This window comes from Pecten maximus, chromosome 6, assembly GCF_902652985.1.
Source record: "Pecten maximus chromosome 6, xPecMax1.1, whole genome shotgun sequence".
NCBI classification, from domain to species: Eukaryota; Metazoa; Mollusca; class Bivalvia; order Pectinida; family Pectinidae; genus Pecten; species Pecten maximus.
The window spans coordinates 3,649,714-3,672,664 of record NC_047020.1 but is presented as its reverse complement, the minus strand read 5'-3'; the positions used below and the strand labels follow the sequence as shown (position 1 = coordinate 3,672,664).

General features: G+C 38.9%; 1 protein-coding gene across 9 annotated transcripts in view; it reads right to left on the bottom strand.

The window, feature by feature from the left end:
* The window catches only part of LOC117328750 (mucin-5AC-like), a 102,114-nt gene that overhangs the window by 64,012 nt on the left and 15,151 nt on the right, over positions 1-22,951 (bottom strand). For 7 of the 9 annotated variants that reach the window (XR_004533039.1, XM_033886269.1, XM_033886271.1 and 4 more), the window contains exons 3-5: positions 12,080-12,266; positions 7,999-8,128; positions 5,823-5,951 (exon numbers count right to left, since the gene is read on the bottom strand). Coding sequence is in view for 8 of the 9 variants with exons in the window: in XM_033886269.1 (XP_033742160.1) it covers positions 5,823-5,951; positions 7,999-8,128; positions 12,080-12,266 (446 nt within the window). In the remaining variant the exon portion in view is untranslated. The remainder of the gene's footprint in view (positions 1-5,822; positions 5,952-7,998; positions 8,129-12,079; positions 12,267-22,951) is intronic. The other 2 variants (XM_033886272.1, XM_033886273.1) reach the window with 1 other exon arrangement.

Here is a 22,951-nt window from a genome sequence, read left to right as displayed (position 1 = left end):
ACAGGCTATATAGTAGTATATACTGTATAAGTGGGACAAGTCATCCTGATATACAGACAGGCTATACAGTAGTATATACTTTATAAGTGGGACAAGTCATCCTGATATGGAGTAATACAGACAGGCTATATAGTAGTATATACTGTATAAGTGGGACAAGTCATCCTGATATGGAGTAATACAGACAGGCTATATAGTAGTATATACTGTATAAGTGGGACAAGTCATCCTGATATACAGACAGGCTATACAGAAGTATATACTGTATAAGTGGGACAAGTCATCCTGATATACAGACAGGCTATACAGTAGTATATACTGTATAAGTGGGACAAGTCATCCTGATATACAGACAGGCTATACAGTAGTATATACTGTATAAGTGGGACAAGTCATCCTGATATGGAGTAATACAGACAGGCTATATAGTAGTATATACTGTATAAGTGGGACAAGTCATCCTGATATACAGACAGGCTATACAGTAGTATATACTGTATAAGTGGGACAAGTCATCCTGATATACAGACAGGCTATACAGTAGTATATACTGTATAAGTGGGACAAGTCATCCTGATATACAGACAGGCTATACAGTAGTATATACTGTATAAGTGGGACAAGTCATCCTGATATACATACAGGCTATACAGTAGTATATACTGTATAAGTGGGACAAGTCATCCTGATATACATACAGGCTATACAGTAGTATATACTGTATAAGTGGGACAAGTCATCCTGATATACAGACAGGCTATACAGTAGTATATACTGTATAAGTGGGACAAGTCATTCTGATATACAGACAGGCTATACAGTAGTATATACTGTATAAGTGGGACAAGTCATCCTGATATACAGACAGGCTATACAGTAGTATATACTGTATAAGTGGGACAAGTCATCCTGATATACAGACAGGCTATACAGTAGTATATACTGTATAAGTGGGACAAGTCATCCTGATATACAGACAGGCTATATAGTAGTATATACTGTATAAGTGGGACAAGCCATCCTGATATACAGACAGGCTATATAGTAGTATATACTGTATAAGTGGGACAAGCCATCCTGATATACAGACAGGCTATACAGTACTATATACTGTATAAGTGGGACAAGTCATCCTGATATACAGACAGGCTATACAGTAGTATATACTGTATAAGTGGGACAAGTCATCCTGATATACAGACAGGCTATACAGTAGTATATACTTTATAAGTGGGACAAGTCATCCTGATATACAGACAGGCTATATAGTAGTATATACTGTATAAGTGGGACAAGTCATCCTGATATACAGACAGGCTATACAGTAGTATATACTGTATAAGTGGGACAAGTCATCCTGATATGGAGTAATACAGACAGGCTATATAGTAGTATATACTGTATAAGTGGGACAAGTCATCCTGATATACAGACAGGCTATACAGTAGTATATACTTTATAAGTGGGACAAGTCATCCTGATATGGAGTAATACAGACAGGCTATATAGTAGTATATACTGTATAAGTGGGACAAGTCATCCTGATATGGAGTAATACAGACAGGCTATATAGTAGTATATACTGTATAAGTGGGACAAGTCATCCTGATATACAGACAGGCTATACAGAAGTATATACTGTATAAGTGGGACAAGTCATCCTGATATACAGACAGGCTATTACAGTAGTATATACTGTATAAGTGGGACAAGTCATCCTGATATACAGACAGGCTATACAGTAGTATATACTGTATAAGTGGGACAAGTCATCCTGATATACAGACAGGCTATATAGTAGTATAAGTGGGACAGTCATCCTGATATACAGACAGGCTATACAGTAGTATATACTGTATAAGTGGGGACAAGTCATCCTGATATACAGACAGGCTATAAGTAGTATACTGTATAAGTGGGACAAGTCATCCTGATATACAGACAGGCTATACAGTAGTATATACTGTATAAGTGGGACAGTCATCCTGATATACAGACAGGCTATACAGTAGTATATACTGTATAAGTGGGACAAGTCATCCTGATATACAGACAGGCTATACAGTAGTATATACTGTATAAGTGGGACAAGTCATCCTGATATACAGACAGGCTATACAGTAGTATATACTGTATAAGTGGGACAAGTCATCCTGATATACAGACAGGCTATACAGTAGTATATACTGTATAAGTGGGACAAGTCATCCTGATATACAGACAGGCTATAGTAGTATATACTGTATAAGTGGGACAAGTCATTCCTGATATACAGACAGGCTATACAGTAGTATATACTGTATAAGTGGGACAAGTCATCCTGATATACAGACAGGCTATATAGTAGTATATACTGTATAAGTGGGACAAGTCATCCTGATATACAGACAGGCTATACAGTAGTATATACTGTATAAGTGGGACAAGTCATCCTGATATACAGACAGGCTATATAGTAGTATATACTGTATAAGTGGGACAAGTCATCCTGATATACAGACAGGCTATACAGTAGTATACTGTATAAGTGGGACAAGTCATCCTGATATACATACAGGCTATACAGTAGTATATACTGTATAAGTGGGACAAGTCATTCTGATATACAGACAGGCTATACAGTAGTATATACTGTATAAGTGGGACAAGTCATCCTGATATACAGACAGGCTATACAAGTTGACAAGTTGTCCTGACAGGGTATATACGTGTGACAAGTTGTCCTGACAGGGTATATATGTGTGACAAGTTGTCCTGACAGGGTATATATGTGTGACAAGTTGTCCTGACAGGGTATATATGTGTGACAAGTTGTCCTGACAGGGTATATACGTGTGACAAAAGTTGTCCTGACAGGGTATATACGTGTGAGAAGTTGTCCTGACAGGGTATATATGTGTGACAAGTTGTCATGACAGGGTATATATGTGTGACAAGTTGTCCTGACAGGGTATATACGTGTGACAAGTTGTCCTGACAGGGTATATATGTGTGACAAGTTGTCCTGACAGGGTATATATATAAGTGTGACAAGTTGTCCTGACAGGGTATATATGTGTGACAAGTTGTCCTGACAGGGTATATACGTGTGACAAGTTGTCCTTATAGGGTATATATGTGTGGTATGTTATCCTGACAGGGTATATATGTGTGACAAGTTGTCCTGACAGGGTATATACGTGTGACAAGTTGTCCTGACAGGGTATATATGTGTGACAAGTTGTCCTGACAGGGTATATACGTGTGACAAGTTGTCCTGACAGGGTATATACGTGTGACAAGTTAGGATGAAGTGTATGTTAGATCCTTATATGTTATTACAAAAGCTGATAAACTCTGACTTTACTTATTAGGTATGTTTGTGCTCCTTCACTTTTATCCTTCTTATCACGTGTAGATGTTAACAATAACAATGTCATATCTCTGTTAAAAAACCCTGCATCAATAGGGCCCTCCTTGTTGATATCAGAACTAGGTAAATTCCTTATCATTACTGTCAATAACGAGAAGTGTATGTCACTAGTAAGTAATTTGTCAGTATAGTACACTGTACTAGTGTTAAGTAGTCCGTTGGCCTTGGACCCTTACCTGGTCGAGATTGGACAAACTTGTACAATCTATTATCACCTTACCACGGATTCTTATCTCAAGTGTGTTCTACCCTCACTCCACATCACTCCACATACACATAATTTGTATTGACAATCAAACTAGATAACAGTTGAATACCTTTTAACTGTTCCACATACATTTATCACTTATAATGAAGATATTAAAAAAAACATTACAAAAGAAAGCAAGTACAAAATTTAAATAAAAAAGAAAAAGAAGCATTCTATAGGCAGCTATATGTTACAGTTATCCTGGGGTCGAACATTTCTAAAATGGCAAACTAATTTATGTTTGAAAAATACATCTTTTGTATTATTGAACTATTAATACTGTTTCCTTTTTAAGCAAAATGTTCTTTTTTTCCATTTCCCACAATGATTAATCTTCCACTTTTCCTTTTTTCAATCATGAACAATATAATAGCCCACAAGCATCATTATAATCCACCTGAGTATATATAAGTAACCAACACCAAGCTGACACCCACAGATATGTAACGATAACTCATATCACACACAAATCTCATCACACATGTAGGACAGCGGTCGCCATATCACACACAAATCTCATCACACATGTAGGACAGCGGTCGCCATATCACACACAAATCTCATCACACATGTAGGACAGCGGTCGCCATATCACACACAAATCTCATCACACATGTAGGACAGCGGTCGCCATATCACACACAAATCTCATCACACATGTAGGACAGCGGTCGCCATATCACACACAAATCTCATCACACATGTAGGACAGCGGTCGCCATATCACACACAAATCTCATCACACATGTAGGACAGCGGTCGCCATATCACACACAAATCTCATCACACATGTAGGACAGCGGTCGCCATATCACACACAAATCTCATCACACATGTAGGACAGCGGTCGCCATATCACACACAAATCTCATCACACATGTAGGACAGCGGTCGCCACATCTAACACATGGATGTAAGAAAATCATTCTACATCAATGCCAAGGAGTTTGTTTAAATGCAAATGTGCAATTATAACTAAAACTTGTATAATGTTGTATAAAATTTTCGTACTGATCCTAATAGAGACAAAATCATACACAATATAGCTAGGAATAACCTGCAAAAAGCTATATATTATAATTCATTAAGCCTAGCAAGGGTTAGTCACAGATTATAGATTTGGTAGATCAAACGCATCACACATAAACGTCTCAAATAAAACCTAAAATTGACCAAAAGTTATCCTGCACAAGGGCACTAAGGGACTGTAAAGTGAGAATATCACATGGAAACTATTTTTCTCTTTGGTTAAAATGGATAACTGAACTGGTAAATTAATAAGAGTATAATGAAACATAATTATCAATAGTGCTGGTAATCCGAAATGTTCCTAGGTATAGGGAGCATGTGGTGGTAATTATAGGTTCAGGAATCAGTAGGTAAAATGGGTCTCCTAAAAAGGAAATATAATAGGTAGTCAAACACAATCCTTCATTCAGATATAGGAAGGCAGATAATTAAGGGTTCCTTGTCCAGGAAACGGAAGACAAAAAAGAAGTCTAATTCAGAAAATTTAAGACAAAAACAAGTCTACTTCAGGAAATGGAAGACAATAATAAGTCTAATTCAGGAAATGGAAAACAATAACAAGTCTAATTCAGAAAATTGAAGACAAAAACAAGTCTACTTCAGGAAATGGAAGATAAAAATAAGTTTCTAGTTCAGAAAATGGGAGGCAGCAAAAATCTCTAGTTTAGGAAATGCGAGACAGCACAATGTCTCTAGTTTAGGAAATGCGAGACAGCAAAACGTCTCTAGTTTAGGAAATGTGAGAGCAAAATCTCTAGATTAGGAGATTGGAGGCAGCAAAAATCTCTAGTTCAGGAAACGGGAGACAGCAAAAAGTCTCCAAAGTCCATATAGTAAGACATTGTAAGACAGCAAATTCATTAATTCTGTTGCACAGGCGTAAGTCTGAGACAAATCTGGTTCAGGTAACAGAAGGCAGCAAATAAAGCAAATCTGGAGTAAACAACTATGATAGCATACATAACACCCTACATACACTACAAAACAATGATCACAGCACACACATGAACATCTACAGTATGGTGATCGTACTGTGAGATCAGAGCAAGCTAGGTCACACCTATTTCTACAAAGCTAATCTACAAAAAGCCACACCTAAAGCCCGACCCAGGGGGCGTTTATAACTCATACCTTCGGCCGACCCCTTGTTGTGACCTCATCATAGGACACATGGGTTGACTGTTGGAAACCAAAATCATCCTCATCCTCATCAGATGACATTGTACTTTGTCGTTTCCGTAACTTACTGAATAATTCAGTCTGTAAGAGTAGTGGTCGACATTAAAACATACAATCACAATACCCACTGTTGTCATGGTAACTCGCATGCAAGTTCCATACAAAACTGTAACAAACATGCAAGCAAGCTTGGCAACAGAATTATTTATAAACAAGAGTATTCTCTTCATGCAAAGTTTCTCTATAAATATTGTTGTTACTGGTTGTTTTATTTATGCCATTGATCTAGTGGTACAACGAACATGCAGTTATCCAGTAGTTTTAGAACATGCTTAGCAAGTGAAGGGAGATAACTCTAGGCTGTTTGCAGTAGAACATCTAATGCACCAGGTTAACATGCAGGACACAGCTGTTGCCTTAGTAACGGTTTCACCCTTTCATCCTGTGTTAACCAATGTGTAATAATACACATCTACCTGTGGTAAACTACCTTACTATTGTGGGTACAACACTAGACATCAACATTATATTTTGTTAATCTAGATAAAAAGTGAAATATTACTATACTTATTGTTACTTTATCTAGTCGTGTTAATTCACCCAGGGAATATTTAATTGTTTTACTAGACTGAAACTAAAACCCATGCTTTCAATACTGCAAAGTGTTAAAATGCAAGATTTGCTCTTAATTCATGTTTTGTAAATTTATTTATTTTGCTGTATGTTTCAATTGATTAACCATGACAAAAATTCAATATTGTACTCCAAACAATTTAATAAAAGTACTCAGATTATGATCTAGAGGATACACATTGGCAGCATGAAGAACTTTGTTATAGGGCAGACCAACTAACAATGAATTCTTAACTCAATACAATTGTTTGATATTGAGTCATGTATAGAGGAGCTTATTCTGCTCTTGTATTAGAAAATCACTTATGTTGTTTTTACATACCATGGTGTATTTATATCTAAATGAGAAGCATAGGACATCTAATTTATTGAGTATAAATACCACGGTATACAGTATAAATACCACGGTATACAATTTTTAGTATATATAGAGTGGTACTCCTAATTTATTGAGTATAATACCACGGTATACAATTTTTAGTATATATAGAGTGGTACTCCTAATTTATTGAGTATAAATACCACGGTATACAATTTTTAGTATATATAGAGTGGTACTCCTAATTTATTGAGTATAAATACCACGGTATACAATTTTAAGTATATATAGAGTGGTACTCCTAATTTATTGAGTATAAATACCACGGTATACAACTTTTAGTATATATAGAGTGGTACTCCTATTTTATTGAGTATGAATACCACGGTATACGAGTACAAATACCACGGTATACGAGTATAAATACCACGGTATACAATTTTTAGTATGTGTAGAGTGGTACTCCTATTTTATTGAGTATAAATACCACGGTATACAGTATAAATACCACGGTAATAGGGTATACAGTATAAATACCACGGTATACAGTATAAATACCACGGTATACAGTATAAATACCACGGTATACAGTATAAATACCACGGTAAAAGGGTATACAGTATAAATACCACGGTATACAGTATAAATACCACGGTATACAGTATAAATACCATGGTATACAGTATAAATACCACGGTATACAGTATAAATACCACGGTAATAGGGTATACAGTATAAATACCACGGTATACAATTTTTAGTATATATAGAGTGGTACTCCTAATTCATTGAGTATAAATACCACGATATACGAGTATAAATACCACGGTATACGAGTATAAATACCACGGTATACAATTTTTAGTATATATAGAGTAGTAATCCTAATTTATTGAGTATAAATACCACGGTATACAATTTTTAGTATATATAGAGTGGTACTCCTAATTTATTGAGTATAAATACCACGGTATACGAGTATAAATACCACGGTATACAATTTTTAGTATATATAGAGTGGTACTCCTAATTTATTGAGTATAAATACCACGGTATACGAGTATAAATACCACGGTATACAATTTTTAGTATATATAGAGTGGTACTCCTAAGACATATAACCGTTGGAGGAGTGTACTGTTGTACCAGCACTTTGTAGTTACCGTGGATACCTACCCTGAAATCCTGTTTTATGTTCTCCATGGATACTGCAGTCTTACGCATGCCCGTCAGATCACGCTGTTCAGGATTAAATACACTATCTTCTGATATACTTCTAGTTCCTCCCAGGGGCATTCTCTTAAACCTGTTAAAGAAAAAATCGGTTTATAAAACATTGATTTCCAAGATCTGAATTAGTCTTCTAGATCCTATATTTTGTGTCCATCTTAATCACCATGGAACAACCATCATATTCAAATAACACCTCACAAATATAAAAGTGAATGCTAAAACAAATCGAAAAAAGCAAATCTCAACAACGTTTTTGGGAAGTATTCCTGTACGGAAATGTATAATAATCCTGAATTATCCCACCTAAATAACAGGTTTACAGTACTAAGTGTGAACTTAACTCCATGTCAGCTACGTTTGTGATTTCAGTCTATATATACACATGTGTAGGGGATCTGCTGTCAGCTGCCTCAGACTTAATAACACAAAGCTACAAGTCCTGGATATTGATGAAATATTCATAACATAAAAAAGTACACATAGGAATCATAAAACAGAGAATAGAATGGACAAATATGGTGCTCCACCGATATCAATGTCTGACCAAACAGAAGTAGAGTTTGTGCTTTACCTCAACTTAACAACATATGGAGTGTTGGTAAACAAAATAATTCATGCTTTGATTGTTTGTTTATTTGGTGGGTTTATCGCCCCATTAACAGTCAGGGTCATATTAGGTAGGGTCTAGTTGTATTAGCTTGTAGTAGCTGGTGACTACCTCAATGAACAACATACAGGAGACATTACATCCAGAGCAATTAGGGTTAAGTTTTTTGTTGGTTTTTTTTGCGCAGGGACACATCCACGTCAGCACAGACTGACCCTTTTCTCAGCTTCCCAAGAATCACAAACTGACACAGGTAGAGGGCACTAAACCACGCCCCTCAGATCTTCACCCGAGGTTACATGGCTGGTGCTCTAACCGACTAAGCTATCACCGCCCCCCCAAATCTGAGGCTATGTGGCCCTCGCACTAACAGACTAATTTAAGCTATTGCGGCCCCCTCACCTGAGATAACATGGCCAGCGCTCTAACCAACTTAGCTATTGCGGCCCCCTCACCTGAGATAACATGGCCGACACTCTAACCATGCAACTTAGCTATTGCGGCCCCCTCACCTGCGATTACATGGCCGACGCTCTAACCAACTTAGCTATTGCGGCCCCCTCACCTGAGATAACATGGCCAGCGCTCTAACCAACTTAGCTATTGCGGCCCCCTCACCTGCGTTTACATGGCCAGCGCTCTAACCAACTTAGCTATTGCGGCCCCCTCACCTGAGATAACATGGCCGACACTCTAACCAACTTAGCTATTGCGGCCCCCTCACCTGCGATTACATGGCCGACGCTCTAACCAACTTAGCTATTGCGGCCCCCTCACCTGAGATAACATGGCCAGCGCTCTAACCAACTTAGCTATTGCCGCCCCCTCACCTGAGATAACATGGCCAGCGCTCTAACCACCTTAGCTATTGTGCCCCCCTCACCTGTGATTACGTGGCCGACGCTCTAACCAACTTAGCTATTGCGGCCCCCTCACCTGAGATAACATGGCCAGCGCTCTAACCAACTTAGCTATTGCGGCCCCCTCACCTGAGATAACATGGCCAGCGCTCTAACCAACTTAGCTATTGCGGCCCCCTCACCTGAGATAACATGGCCAGCACTCTAACCAACTTAGCTATTGCACAGCTTTGGTGTATAGTATCCTAAAAATAAGCTGATTAACAAATTCATTCTATGATAACGTAATTTTTTTTAACTTTTTTCATTTTGTACATTAAACGTCTGAAAAACAAAGTACTTACCAGTATACAGATTGACTTATCACAAGCCATATCTAGTAATCCATATAAATGTTGATTTTTGTCTACAAAGTGATATTTACTATAAACAGTAATCACTATTAAATCACCTACATTTAGTAGTTAATGTTACCCGAGTTTCTGAAGCAGTAGTGGTTGTAGCCCTAACACAGTAACCCATCAGCACATCTCCCATCAAACCGAGATGGAGAATTACGGAAGCCATTAAAGAGAGATTTATTAATGATCTGCCAGTCAGCTCTACAGCATTAGACTGGTTATCACACTCAAACATTTCCTTATAATTATGATGCAGAAAGCATCTGATAAGGCAGCAGCCCTACTGACAGGATGATTACCGAACTGTCCACATATCAAAAATAAAACCCCACTGTCAGGCACATCAAAAATCACAGCTATCAATATAGGAACATCTCACAAGGAAAGACACTGATTAACTACAGAACGTTGACTCTAAATTAATCACAGATAATCACTGTTATTAGTTACAATTGCAATATGTACACACAATGTTTACGCTGTCCCCCATTATAAGGACTCTCCCCCCGTTATACGTACCCTCCATCCTCCTCGTCCCTGTCCCCCATTATAAGGACTCTCCCCCCGTTATACGTACCCTCCATCCTCCTCGTCCCTGTCCCCCATTATAAGGACTCCCTCCGCTATACGACCCCCCATCCTCCTTGTCCCTGTCCCCCATTATAAGGACTCTCCCCCCGTTATACGTACCCTCCATCCTCCTTGTCCCTGTCCCCCATTATAAGGACTCTCCCCCCATTATACGTACCCTCCATCCTCCTTGTTCCTGTCCCCCATTATAAGGACTCTCCCCCCGTTATACTTACCCTCCATCCTCCTCGTCTCTGTCCCCCATTATAAGGACTCCCCCCCCCCCCCCGTTATACGTACCCTCCATCCTCCTCGTCCCTGTCCCCCATTATAAGGACTTCCCCCCCCCGTTATACGTACCCTCCATCCTCCTCGTCCCTGTCCCCCATTATAAGGACTCTCCCCCCCGTTATACGTACCCTCCATCCTCCTCGTCCCTGTCCCCCATTATAAGGACTCTCCCCCCCGTTATACGTACCCTCCATCCTCCTCGTCCCTGTCCCCCATTATAAGGACTCTCCCCCCCGTTATACGTACCCTCCATCCTCCTCGTCCCTGTCCCCCATTATAAGGACTCTCCCCCCCGTTATACGTACCCTCCATCCTCCTCGTCCCTGTCCCCCATTATAAGGACTCTCCCCCCGTTATACGTACCCTCCATCCTCCTCGTCCCTGTCCCCCATTATAAGGACTCTCCCCCCGTTATACGTACCCTCCATCCTCCTCGTCCCTGTCCCCCATTATAAGGACTCTCCCCCCGTTATACGTACCCTCCATCCTCCTCGTCCCTGTCCCCCATTATAAGGACTCTCCCCCCCCGTTATACGTACCCTCCATCCTCCTCGTCCCTGTCCCCCATTATAAGGACTTCCCCCCCCGTTATACATACCCCTCCATCCTCCTCGTCCCTGTCCCCCATTATAAGGACTCTCCCCCCGTTATACGTACCCTCCATCCTCCTCGTCCCTGTCCCCCATTATAAGGACTCTCCCCCCGTTATACGTACCCTCCATCCTCCTCGTCCCTGTCCCCCATTATAAGGACTCTCCCCCCCGTTATACGTACCCTCCATCCTCCTCGTCCCTGTCCCCCATTATAAGGACTCTCCCCCCCTTATACGTACCCTCCATCCTCCTCGTCCCTGTCCCCCATTATAACGACTCTCCCCCCCCGTTATACGTACCCTCCATCCTCCTCGTCCCTGTCCCCATTATAAGGACTCTCCCCCGTTATACGTACCCTCCATCCTCCTCGTCCCTGTCCCCCATTATAAGGACTCTCCCTCCGTTATACGTACCCCCCCATCCTCCTCGTCCCTGTCCCCGATTATAAGGACTCTCCCTCGTTATACGTACCCTCCATCCTCCTGGTCCCTGTCCCCCGTTATAAGGACTCTCCCCCCGTTATACGTACCCTCCATCCTCCTCGCCCCTGTCCCCCATTATAAGGACTCTCCCCCCGTTATACGTACCCTCCATCCTCCTCGTCCCTGCCCCCCATTATAAGGACTCTCCTCCGTTATACGTACCCTCCATCCTCCTCGTCCCTGTCCCCCGTTATAACGACTCTCCCTCCGTTATACATACCCTCCATCCTCTTCGTCTTCGTCCCCGTGAGAGATTTCCTTGTAGAGAGCACTTGTAGACTTGGATTTCACAGACACAATATTTGGATCTCTCTCCTTGGACTTTGAACGCTTCTTCCCACTTTTAAAGAACTTAAACATCCTCTCCAAGGGTTTAAACTTCTTTTTCTTTCCATCACCTCTTCCATCTACAAATACACAACAATATATCAATACAGGTGTATGTACCGAGTATGTAAAAATGTAGTTTGTGTGAGAGGTTTGTTCATTCTTGCCTCATTGCTGCAATAGAAATAACACAATGATTATGGTTTGGTACATTGTAGGTGGTTATGTGTTGGTTAACACAGAGTCACCTCTGAAATAACACAATGATTATGGTTTGGTACATTGTAGGTGGTTATGTGTTGGTTAACACTGAGTCACCTCTGAAATAACACAATGATTATGGTTTGGTAGATGGTTAAGTGCTGTGTTAGTTAACATATGTAAGTCACCTCTAACTCCTTGGTGTTAGCCTACCTATCAATATTGTCAGGTTTCTTTAGTCACCAAACCACTACCACTACTACAGTTATGGATAATCGCTATATTAAGTGTACAACTTGGTGTAAAATAAGACTTGATTAAACTGTTTGTATTAACAAAACCATAATTTAGCCAGGTATGCATACAATGTATTGTTGACAGCCTCATGGTAACTGAGGCCCCAGTTTCACCGATATCCATTACAAGTAGCTAAAGATAATCCCTAAACTTTAAAACTTTCCATAGGAATGCATTAAAGAAATGAAGAACAGTTCTTTAACTAGGATTTTAACCCTACATCAGTTAATGTAATCCCTACAGTTAATATATGGTTAAGGGATTTACATAAGTTAAGGAATGTTGATGAGTTAACTTGGAGTGTAGTCATTGATCAGTAACCTCCAGAACATTAGACAAAGGGAAATAACTCTCACACACACGTACATGGTAATATTGTTAAGGTTAATTAATACTTATTGACCTGTTTCCCTTACATGTAAATGCTTTAAATTAACATTTCACAAACCATACTTAAAATGCCATAATCTAACTTTTATCTAGGTCAGCTTAGAACAAAATGTTTAAACCGGAATCTTAATTAAATTGAGGAAATATACGACTGCACTGAAGGTGCCAGCATGCATCAAACAGCACTGTAGGCTTGATAGATTAGACTCTACATTCTCCTGTCAGGATACGACATCATAAAACCTACACCTGAATCTGAGAAAACCCCACAGATGCACTCTATTCTGCATCTCCAAATGTACTCTATAATAAAATTCACACTCCATTGATTTGTACACGACTCCTCATCCCCATGGGAACAGTTTAAGTGCAGTACCATAAAATATATATGTACCTATTACCACAGGATAGAGGGAAAATAATGCCCCAACAATGATAAGTTTTTCTCTGCTGCTATGCAATCATCCTTTTTTAACTGACAACGATCAATAGATGTGAGTCATCCATTCTGGCTATGATTCAGAAACATCACAATTGTGATTTACATATAGATCACATTGGCAGTTGTTATTATGTAAACAGCTCCATTTCCAGACAAGGCCGAAATATAAGGCCATGTATCCTGTATACTTCTCCATACGTAATGTTCTCAGACATGCAACACAGAGAGGGATACCTCCAGTAGCAGGTCAACATCTACCATCTATGGGATCCAGTTCTTACCAGTTATACCTCAATGGGATCTAAATCTTATCCATTGACATCTTTACGGGTCTCTGTCCTACTCACCAACTCCCCTAATTTCAATATAGGATCCACATCCTACACTCAACCTTTATCTACTTAGGTCATCCTATTATCTTTGGAATTCAGATCCTACTCCATGTAAGATCCAGGTTTATCATATAACCACTGTAATCCTGTGAATTTGCTGATGTTGCATATATGTCACACTAGTGCAATATTCCCTTGAGTATTTTTCATTGATTGTGCCCGAGTCAAAAAATTGATTGTGACGTCATAAGATGGACAATGAAGTGACGTCATGAATTGTGAATGGTACAACAAAATAGCGGCCTCCATTTGATAATTATGTTCTCAGCAAAAAATAAAACCTGTAAAATGGAAGTTTTCTGAGTTATATGATCAAAATTATCTTAAATTTGCTTTCATTTCATAAAACTCGTCTCGAGGTTTTACTAAGACTTGTTTCATAAAATCTCGTGAGAATTTAAAACTCATTTCAGATGCTATATGTACGACAGATTATAATCACTGCTTTATCGATGTAGCAAGAAACGCCTGTTCACAGATACGCATCACTGCATTTAATATTCTGACACTTGTCTTCTTTCTTAAACAGTCACAAGGAACTAAAGATAATCATGCAAGAATACCTGCTATAATAACACCTGGGTAACAAATAAAGTTTGTAATAGGACAGTTTTGTGGTTTGTACATGATTTAATATCAAGTTTATTACTTTGCTGTAAATATTTGTTGTTGTTTTGAAATTGCAGAGTGTTATATCCTGTATAAGGTAGCACCATTAAAGGGACACAACTCCACAACAACCTGACACTGGTGTAGTGTAAGGAAGCATGTACATCTCTAAAGAAAACAATCAACTTTAATGGAACCATACAAGAAGTAAGTTGATAACTTTGTTACATCTGTCCAAATGGTTTACAAATAAGAGGCTTTCATATCAACATATATTCAATATTTTAAAAATATGTGGTTTTAAGTTGTTGTGAAATGATCTTATACTTTTACACAAACAGGGAGCAGGATTACAAGTTGTTATACATATGTAACAATTTGATAACTTTGTGGGTATAACATTGGTCAACAATCACACTCGATAACCATCTAAATACGTTAACTGTTCGTGATCACTCGTCCAGTTACAGAGGTATTGATTTATACACAGTTATCATGACTGAGTCAGAGAAGCAGTTACTATACTGTATTTAATTTACATCTGTATTCATTGATAGGCTGTTTTCTCTCATATTGACAGACTTAATGTTGTACCTTTGAAAATCTTTAGTTGAATATTCTATCAACAAGGTTCAGACGGAGGTTAACAAATTTGTCTGAAGGGTAATGATCTTTCATCATCATTGACAAGATTTATTTTTTAATTCCAGTCAAGTCAACAGAAATAAAATTCCTTTTATTTGTCATTAATTGAATTGGCCAGAATTTTGATTATCTTTTTTATAATGTTCAGCTAAACTATCGTCCAATAATACAGTTTTATACTGAAAACAACGTCCTTTATGTTATATATAAATACTGTACAAAAACCTGTTCAGATTCCAGAAACAATATACCTCCCTAATCAGAAATCTGTTTTAATATTACCATACATCTATGTATAGAGACACCTGTTCTTATACCGGGGCAAGCACTACAGAAATAAATTGACCTGAATTATCACAGAACCTCATGCATATATATATGATGCAATGCATATGGTGGATCTGATATTTTAATCAATTGGAAAAGCAACATACTGCTTGACTGCAGAGAATTTTTTAGTTTGATCAGTTAGCATAAGTCTAGAAAGCCCGAGGTCCTGGGTTCGAACCCTATGCAGTGAATTAAATCTAATTAATCCTGTGATGCAGTTACACTGATATAATGAAAGTTCTTTTGATAAACAAAATCTATTCCTAATCAGCAGGATCAGTTATGGGCATGGTTAATTTATCCAAAGCATTCTCTTTAGTATAAGGAATCAAGTAAAAAGTATATAAAGATGTGCTCCCGGAAGTCAATACTGATTCCTCAGTTTGTATTGGTGGGAAAACCGGAACTCACCAGAGGAATGGGTTATATTGATGGGTATTTCTCACAAATCAATAACGGATATCTGTTTAATGAGTTTTAACTTATTACTATTCTCTGAATCCTATCAGTTGCTGTCTTTATCATTGTGTATCATTGTTAATTGTTAAAAAGGGAGCTTTTTAAATCAACTCTGACAATAACTGACAGTCTGTAATCTTTTTTTAACGACCTAAGAGTCCCTGGTTCCAGATCTACCACTGTGATACTGGGCTCTTCCCCAAACATCAGTCATAGAGATTAATTCCATCTTTCTATAGTCAACCAATAAAGGAATAGACAATGAGCCAGAGTAATTCTTCTGATGAATCAATGGATACTACAGAACTCTAAGGGGATGACTTGTGTCTCAAAGATACCTCCATCTCAATAACTACATCCACTTTATACAATGTTTACTGAGGGCATGTCTCGTGTCTCAAAGACACCTCCGTCTCAATAACTACATCCACTTTATATAATGTTTACTGAGGGCATGTCTCGTGTCTCAAAGACACCTCCGTCTCAATAACTACATCCACTTTATATAATGTTTACTGAGGGCATGTCTCGTGTCTCAAAGATACCTCCATCTCAATAACTACATCCACTATATATAATGTTTACTGAGGGCATGTCTCGTGTCTCAAAGACACCTCCGTCTCAATAACTACATCCACTTTATATAATGTTTACTGAGGGCATGTCTCGTGTCTCAAAGACACCTCCGTCTCAATAACTACATCCACTTTATATAATGTTTACTGAGGGCATGTCTCGTGTCTCAAAGACACCTCCGTCTCAATAACTATACTTCCACTTTATATAATGTTTACTGAGGGCATGTCTCGTGTCTCAAAGATACCTCCGTCTCAATAACTATACTTCCACTTTATATAATGTTTACTGAGGGCATGTCTCGTGTCTCAAAGACACCTCCGTCTCAATAACTATACTTCCACTTTATATAATGTTTACCGAGGGCATGTCTCGTGTCTCAAAGACACCTCCATCTCAATAACTATACTTCCACTTTATATAATGTTTACTGAGGGCATGTCTCGTGTCTCAAAGATACCTCCGTCTCAATAACTACATCCACTTTATATAATGTTTACTGAGGGGGTGTCTCGTGTCTCAAAGATACCTCCGTCTCAATAACTACATCCACGTTATATAATGTTTACTGAGGGGGTGTCTCGTGTCTCACAGATACCTCCATCTCAATAACTATACTTCCACTTTATATAATGTTTACTGAGGGCATGTCTCGTGTCTCAAAGATACCTCCGTCTCAATAACTACATCCACTATATATAATGTTTACTGAGGGCATGTCTCGTGTCTCAAAGATACCTCCGTCTCAATAACTACATCCACGTTATATAATGTTTACTGAGGGGGTGTCTCGTGTCTCACAGATACCTCCATCTCAATAACTACATCCACTTTATATAATGTTTACTGAGGGCATGTCTCGTGTCTCACAGATACCTCCATCTCAATAACTACATCCACTTTATATAATGTTTACTGAGGGCATGTCTCGTGTCTCAAAGATACCTCCATCTCAATAACTACATCCACTATATATAATGTTTACTGAGGGCATGTCTCGTGTCTCAAAGATACCTCCATCTCAATAACTACATCCACTTTATATAATGTTTACTGAGGGCACAGTCTCGTGTCTCAAAGATACCTCCATCTCAATAACTACATCCACTTTATATAATGTTTACTGAGGGCATGTCTCGTGTCTCAAAGACACCTCCATCTCAATAACTACATCCACTTTATATAATGTTTACTGAGGGGGTGTCTCGTGTCTCAAAGATACCTCCGTCTCAATAACTACATCCACTTTATACAATGTTTACTGAGGGGATGACTTGTGTCTCAAAGACACCTCCGTCTCAATAACTATACTTCAACTTTATATAATGTTTACTGAGGGCATGTCTTGTGTCTCAAAGACACCTCCGTCTCAATAACTACATCCACTTTATATAATGTTTACTGAGGGCACAGTCTCGTGTCTCAAAGACACCTCCGTCTCAATAACTACATCCACTTTATATAATGTTTACTGAGGGCATGTCTTGTGTCTCAAAGATATAGAATAAAGATAGAAATACAGAGGAAAACATGATCTTCCTAGTTGAAATTTGACAACCTTATCAGAATCACAGTCTTGGTGTCGTTAAAAGCCTGGTTTATGCGTATTGCTGACACTTTTTATTAATTTCTTAAGGAGTAATGGTTACATCTTATATAGAAAATACTTTCATAAATATGTGTAAAAAAAGTGGGTCAGTATGACTTGATCATGCTGCTTTTACTGAGAAAGTGGAGCACTGAATTATCACACTACAGGGACCCAGGTTTGATTCCTGTCGGACCACTCAACAGGAATATGCTTTTAGCTGTCTTTTTACACTTGTATCAGTGATGTGATAAACAGAATCTTACACTTGTAGCAGTGATGTGATAAACAGAATCTTACACTTGTAGCAGTGATGTGATAAACAGAATCTTACACTTGTATCAGTGATGTGATAAACAGAATCTTACACTTGTATCAGTGATGTGATAAACAGAATCTTACACTTGTAGTAGTGATGTGATAAACAGAATCTTACACTTGTAGCATTTATTGAACTTGATTGATAAGTTCCATATGACATAGCCACTCATGTAACAATCTAATCAAATTAGATGTTCATTATCTCCTCCGTAAACTCCATATATATTATATATGAATGTTCATCAGAGTTTACGGAGAAGATAATGAGTATCTACAATTGATTAGATAGCTCATGTAAGATCCTCTATTCAATATAATATATAAAGATCAGGATCTACAATGTCAAGCCAGGTAATTTATTGTCTAATAATAGCTCAAACATAGGCTGGGAAAGCTACCTGTTTGTATGGACATCTTCATACTCTTACATCATTTTATTGAGCACGTTTACACATTTATAATGGGAAGTAGGATTAAAAAGAAACATATTATCTGTGAGAGATGTTAAATGTGAAGGAGATGTACAGCAGATATCCTTCTGTACCGATATACACCTCTGTGATCTGGTAACCACAACTACCATCTGTCTTCTGTCTCAGCAATATAGGCTTCTGGTTTATTATACTGGATAGCATAGTCTGCTTTGTAATCATATTCCAGAACTTTTGGTAGTAAATGTGGAAATGTCTATAACCAGTCAAACCCGTTTATGATAGCCACTCAAGGGAGCAGAGAAAAGTGACCTTTTTATATACAGCTGTGATCCTTGTGTAGAGGTTGGAAACCAACACAGATGCCCATTACAGACAGCTCTTTACCAGATATAGGTAGCTTTTTAAACAGGTTCAACTATAGTTCATTGTGTACATATACCATTGTTATTCTTAGATACTTTGATACAATATATTTCCATTATAAGAAACATTTGTTATTAAAAATGGAAAGTTTTAAATTTTTTCTGGAGAATATAACAAGACTGAATAAATTTACGAATTGAAAAAGCCTGTCTATAGCCTAATGCCTAATTATAATACCTAATTACATATCAATTCTGTGTCCTTCATGAATACATTATACAGCTGGTGTAAATTTTCAAGGTGTGACATTCATTTAACACTTGCCTTGTATATTAGATGGCTTCTATCATTTACTAGAGATCAATATACCTACCGGGGTTTGAATATTGGCTACTATATAGGTATATCAAATGTGTACAATGACGCGGCATTATATACATCAGTCAGAAGGGGGCAGTGTCAATGTCACTAGGGGGTGAGGCAATACATCAGTCAGAAGGGGGCAGTCTCAATGTCACTAGGGGGTGAGACAATACATCAGTCAGGAGGGGGACAGTCTCAATGTCACTAGGGGGTGAGACAATACATCAGTCAGGAGGGGGCAGTCTCAATGTCACTAGGGGGTGAGACGATACATCAGTCAGGAGGGGACAGTCTCAATGTCACTAGGGGGTGAGACAATACATCAGTCAGGAGGGGGCAGTCTCAATGTCACTAGGGGGTGAGACAATACATCAGTCAGGAGGGGGCAGTCTCAATGTCACTAGGGGGTGGGACAATACATCAGTCAGGAGGGGGTAGTCTCTATGTCACTAGGGGGTGAGACAATACATCTGTCAGGAGGGGGTAGTCTCTATGTCACTAGGGGGTGAGACAATACATCAGTCAGGAGGGGGCAGTCTCTATGTCACTAGGGGTGAGACAATACATCAGTCAGGAGGGGGCAGGCTCAATGTCACTAGGGGGTGAGACAATACATCAGTCAGAAGGGGGCAGTCTCTATGTCACTAGGGGGTGAGACAATACATCAGTCAGGAGGGGGCAGTCTCAATGTCACTAGGGGGTGAGACAATACATCAGTCATAAGGGGGCAGGCTCAATGTCACTAGGGGGTGAGACAATACATCAGTCATAAGGGGGCAGTCTCAATGTCACTAGGGGGTGGGACAATACATCAGTCAGAAGGGGGCAGTCTCAATGTCACTAGGGGGGGGGGGGGGGACAATACATCAGTCAGAAGGGGGCAGTCTCAATGTCACTAGGGGGTGAGACAATACATCAGTCAGGAGGGGGCAGTCTCAATGTCACTAGGGAGTGGGACAATACATCAGTCAGAAGGGGGCAGTCTCAATGTCACTAGGGGGTGAGACAATACATCAGTCAGGAGGGGGCAGTCTCAATGTCACTAGGGGGTGAGACAATACATCAGTCAGGAGGGGGCAGTCTCAATGTCACTAGGGGGTGAGACAATACATCAGTCATAAGGGGGCAGGCTCAATGTCACTAGGGGGTGAGACAATACATCAGTCATAAGGGGGCAGGCTCAATGTCACTAGGGGGTGGGACAATACATCAGTCAGGAGGGGGCAGTCTCAATGTCACTAGGGGGTGAGACAATACATCTGTCAGGAGGGGGCAGTCTCTATGTCACTAGGGGGTGAGACAATACATCAGTCAGGAGGGGGCAGTCTCAATGTCACTAGGGGGTGAGACAATACATCAGTCAGGAGGGGGCAGTCTCAATGTCACTAGGGAGTGAGACAATACATCAGTCAGGAGGGGGCAGTCTCAATGTCACTAGGGGGTGGGACAATACATCAGTCAGGAGGGGGCAGTCTCAATGTCACTAGGGGGTGAGACAATACATCAGTCAGGAGGGGGCAGTCTCTATGTCACTAGGGGGTGAGACAATACATCAGTCAGGAGGGGGCAGTCTCAATGTCACTAGGGGGTGGGACAATACATCAGTCAGAAGGGGGCAGTCTCAATGTCACTAGGGGGTGAGACAATACATCTGTCAGGAGGGGGCAGCCTCAATGTCACTAGGGGGTGAGACAATACATCAGTCAGAAGGGGGCAGTCTCTAATGTCACTAGGGGTGAGACAATACATCTGTCAGAAGGGGGCAGTCTCAATGTCACTTGGGAAACTAAGATATATATAGAGCACTGTATCAAGTACCACACTTAGAGAATTCCAATACTTGACTCAGATTTAGTTTGTTATGTTTTTATAAAGTATTTACATGATTTGACTCCAACATAGTCACATGTGTTACTAGTTTCTTAAATGCTTTCTTGAGGGAAATGCAAGTGTATTAATTATATAATATACACAACACATCTCCCCTAAATTTTACCTTGATAGCTACCTGTAACTAATTAATTAAATATTCATATAACTGACGTATGGCCGGCCCTCTGTGATAAGATGTATGGATATAGGGATTCAAACGACAGACATATCCATCTGCTAAACAAGTTTCTATCATGTTATATATACAGGTACATAATATATTACATAAATTTAACAAACCTCGTTAGTACAGGTAATCAGACAGCTGATCAGAACTTCCTGTGTCAGCCTTCCCTTTACAGCTTTATTTCATTAATTTTCAATTACAAATTCATGTTGATTATATAAAAACAGTGTAGATACACCCAAAAATAATTAAGATGTCTTTTATACGAGCAGGTATACATGACAAAATCATTGAGGTCTACAGTACAGGTAATCATTTTGTTTAGGCTACAAGGTACACTTATATATATATAGGTGTGTACCTGTGTAACATGATACCAATTTACATTTCTATGATGATTCAATACCTAAAACCATGATTGTCTTAGTGCACTCATATGTGCAAAACGTATTGTGTTTTAAACTTTTGAAATAAATTACAATCAAAATACAATTCGAGTCAGATAATGAGTTACTACATACCACAAAATCTGTATTCATATATAAAGTATTAAAGGAATGTAATTTGTTTTAATGATCATGCATAATCCACATTTTTGTAGATATAAACACTATGTAAGGAAATGTTTATCATTTAGAATTGTATGATTGTATGTAATAAAGTTCTATTTAAAGTAATATTCCCCCAAGATCTGTTTGGACAAGATGTTGACACCAATTTCTTTGGTGAGGGACCACATCTATGTTGTTAGGGAAGTAGTACCAACATATCCTACCTCAAAAGGACACTAGTGGTTGATGAGGCGATAATCCCAGCAGGCAAACAAAACAAACATATTTAATACTGAAACAGTTACATGTAATTACTTAATGTGAATGTAATATAACTTAAAACCTCTTACTATTAAACAGAGTGTATTTTGGTTACTCAGAACTCCCAATTAGAATTAATTGGTCTTATACAGATAAAACTACAGTGATGTTTTTATCTATGTGTTATAAACCCTCCCAAAATAAGTTTTATATTTAATGAAGATAAATCTGTCAATACTGTGTTAAATATTTTTGTTTATTAATAAAAAAAAAAATTAATGTCATTAGGCCTGTTTTTTTATACTCAAACATGTTTAAGGTTTGAAACACTTTTATGGTTAAGCGTTTTTTCATGGCTTGGTTTTAACCACTCGGTTAAATGGTTAAAGAGTTCCTCAACCGCGATTAAAAGCATGTTTGAGATCGAATCAAGATGGTGGAGCAAGTGCTGCTGCAAGCCGTAGAACTGACAGGCGAGGGAGGA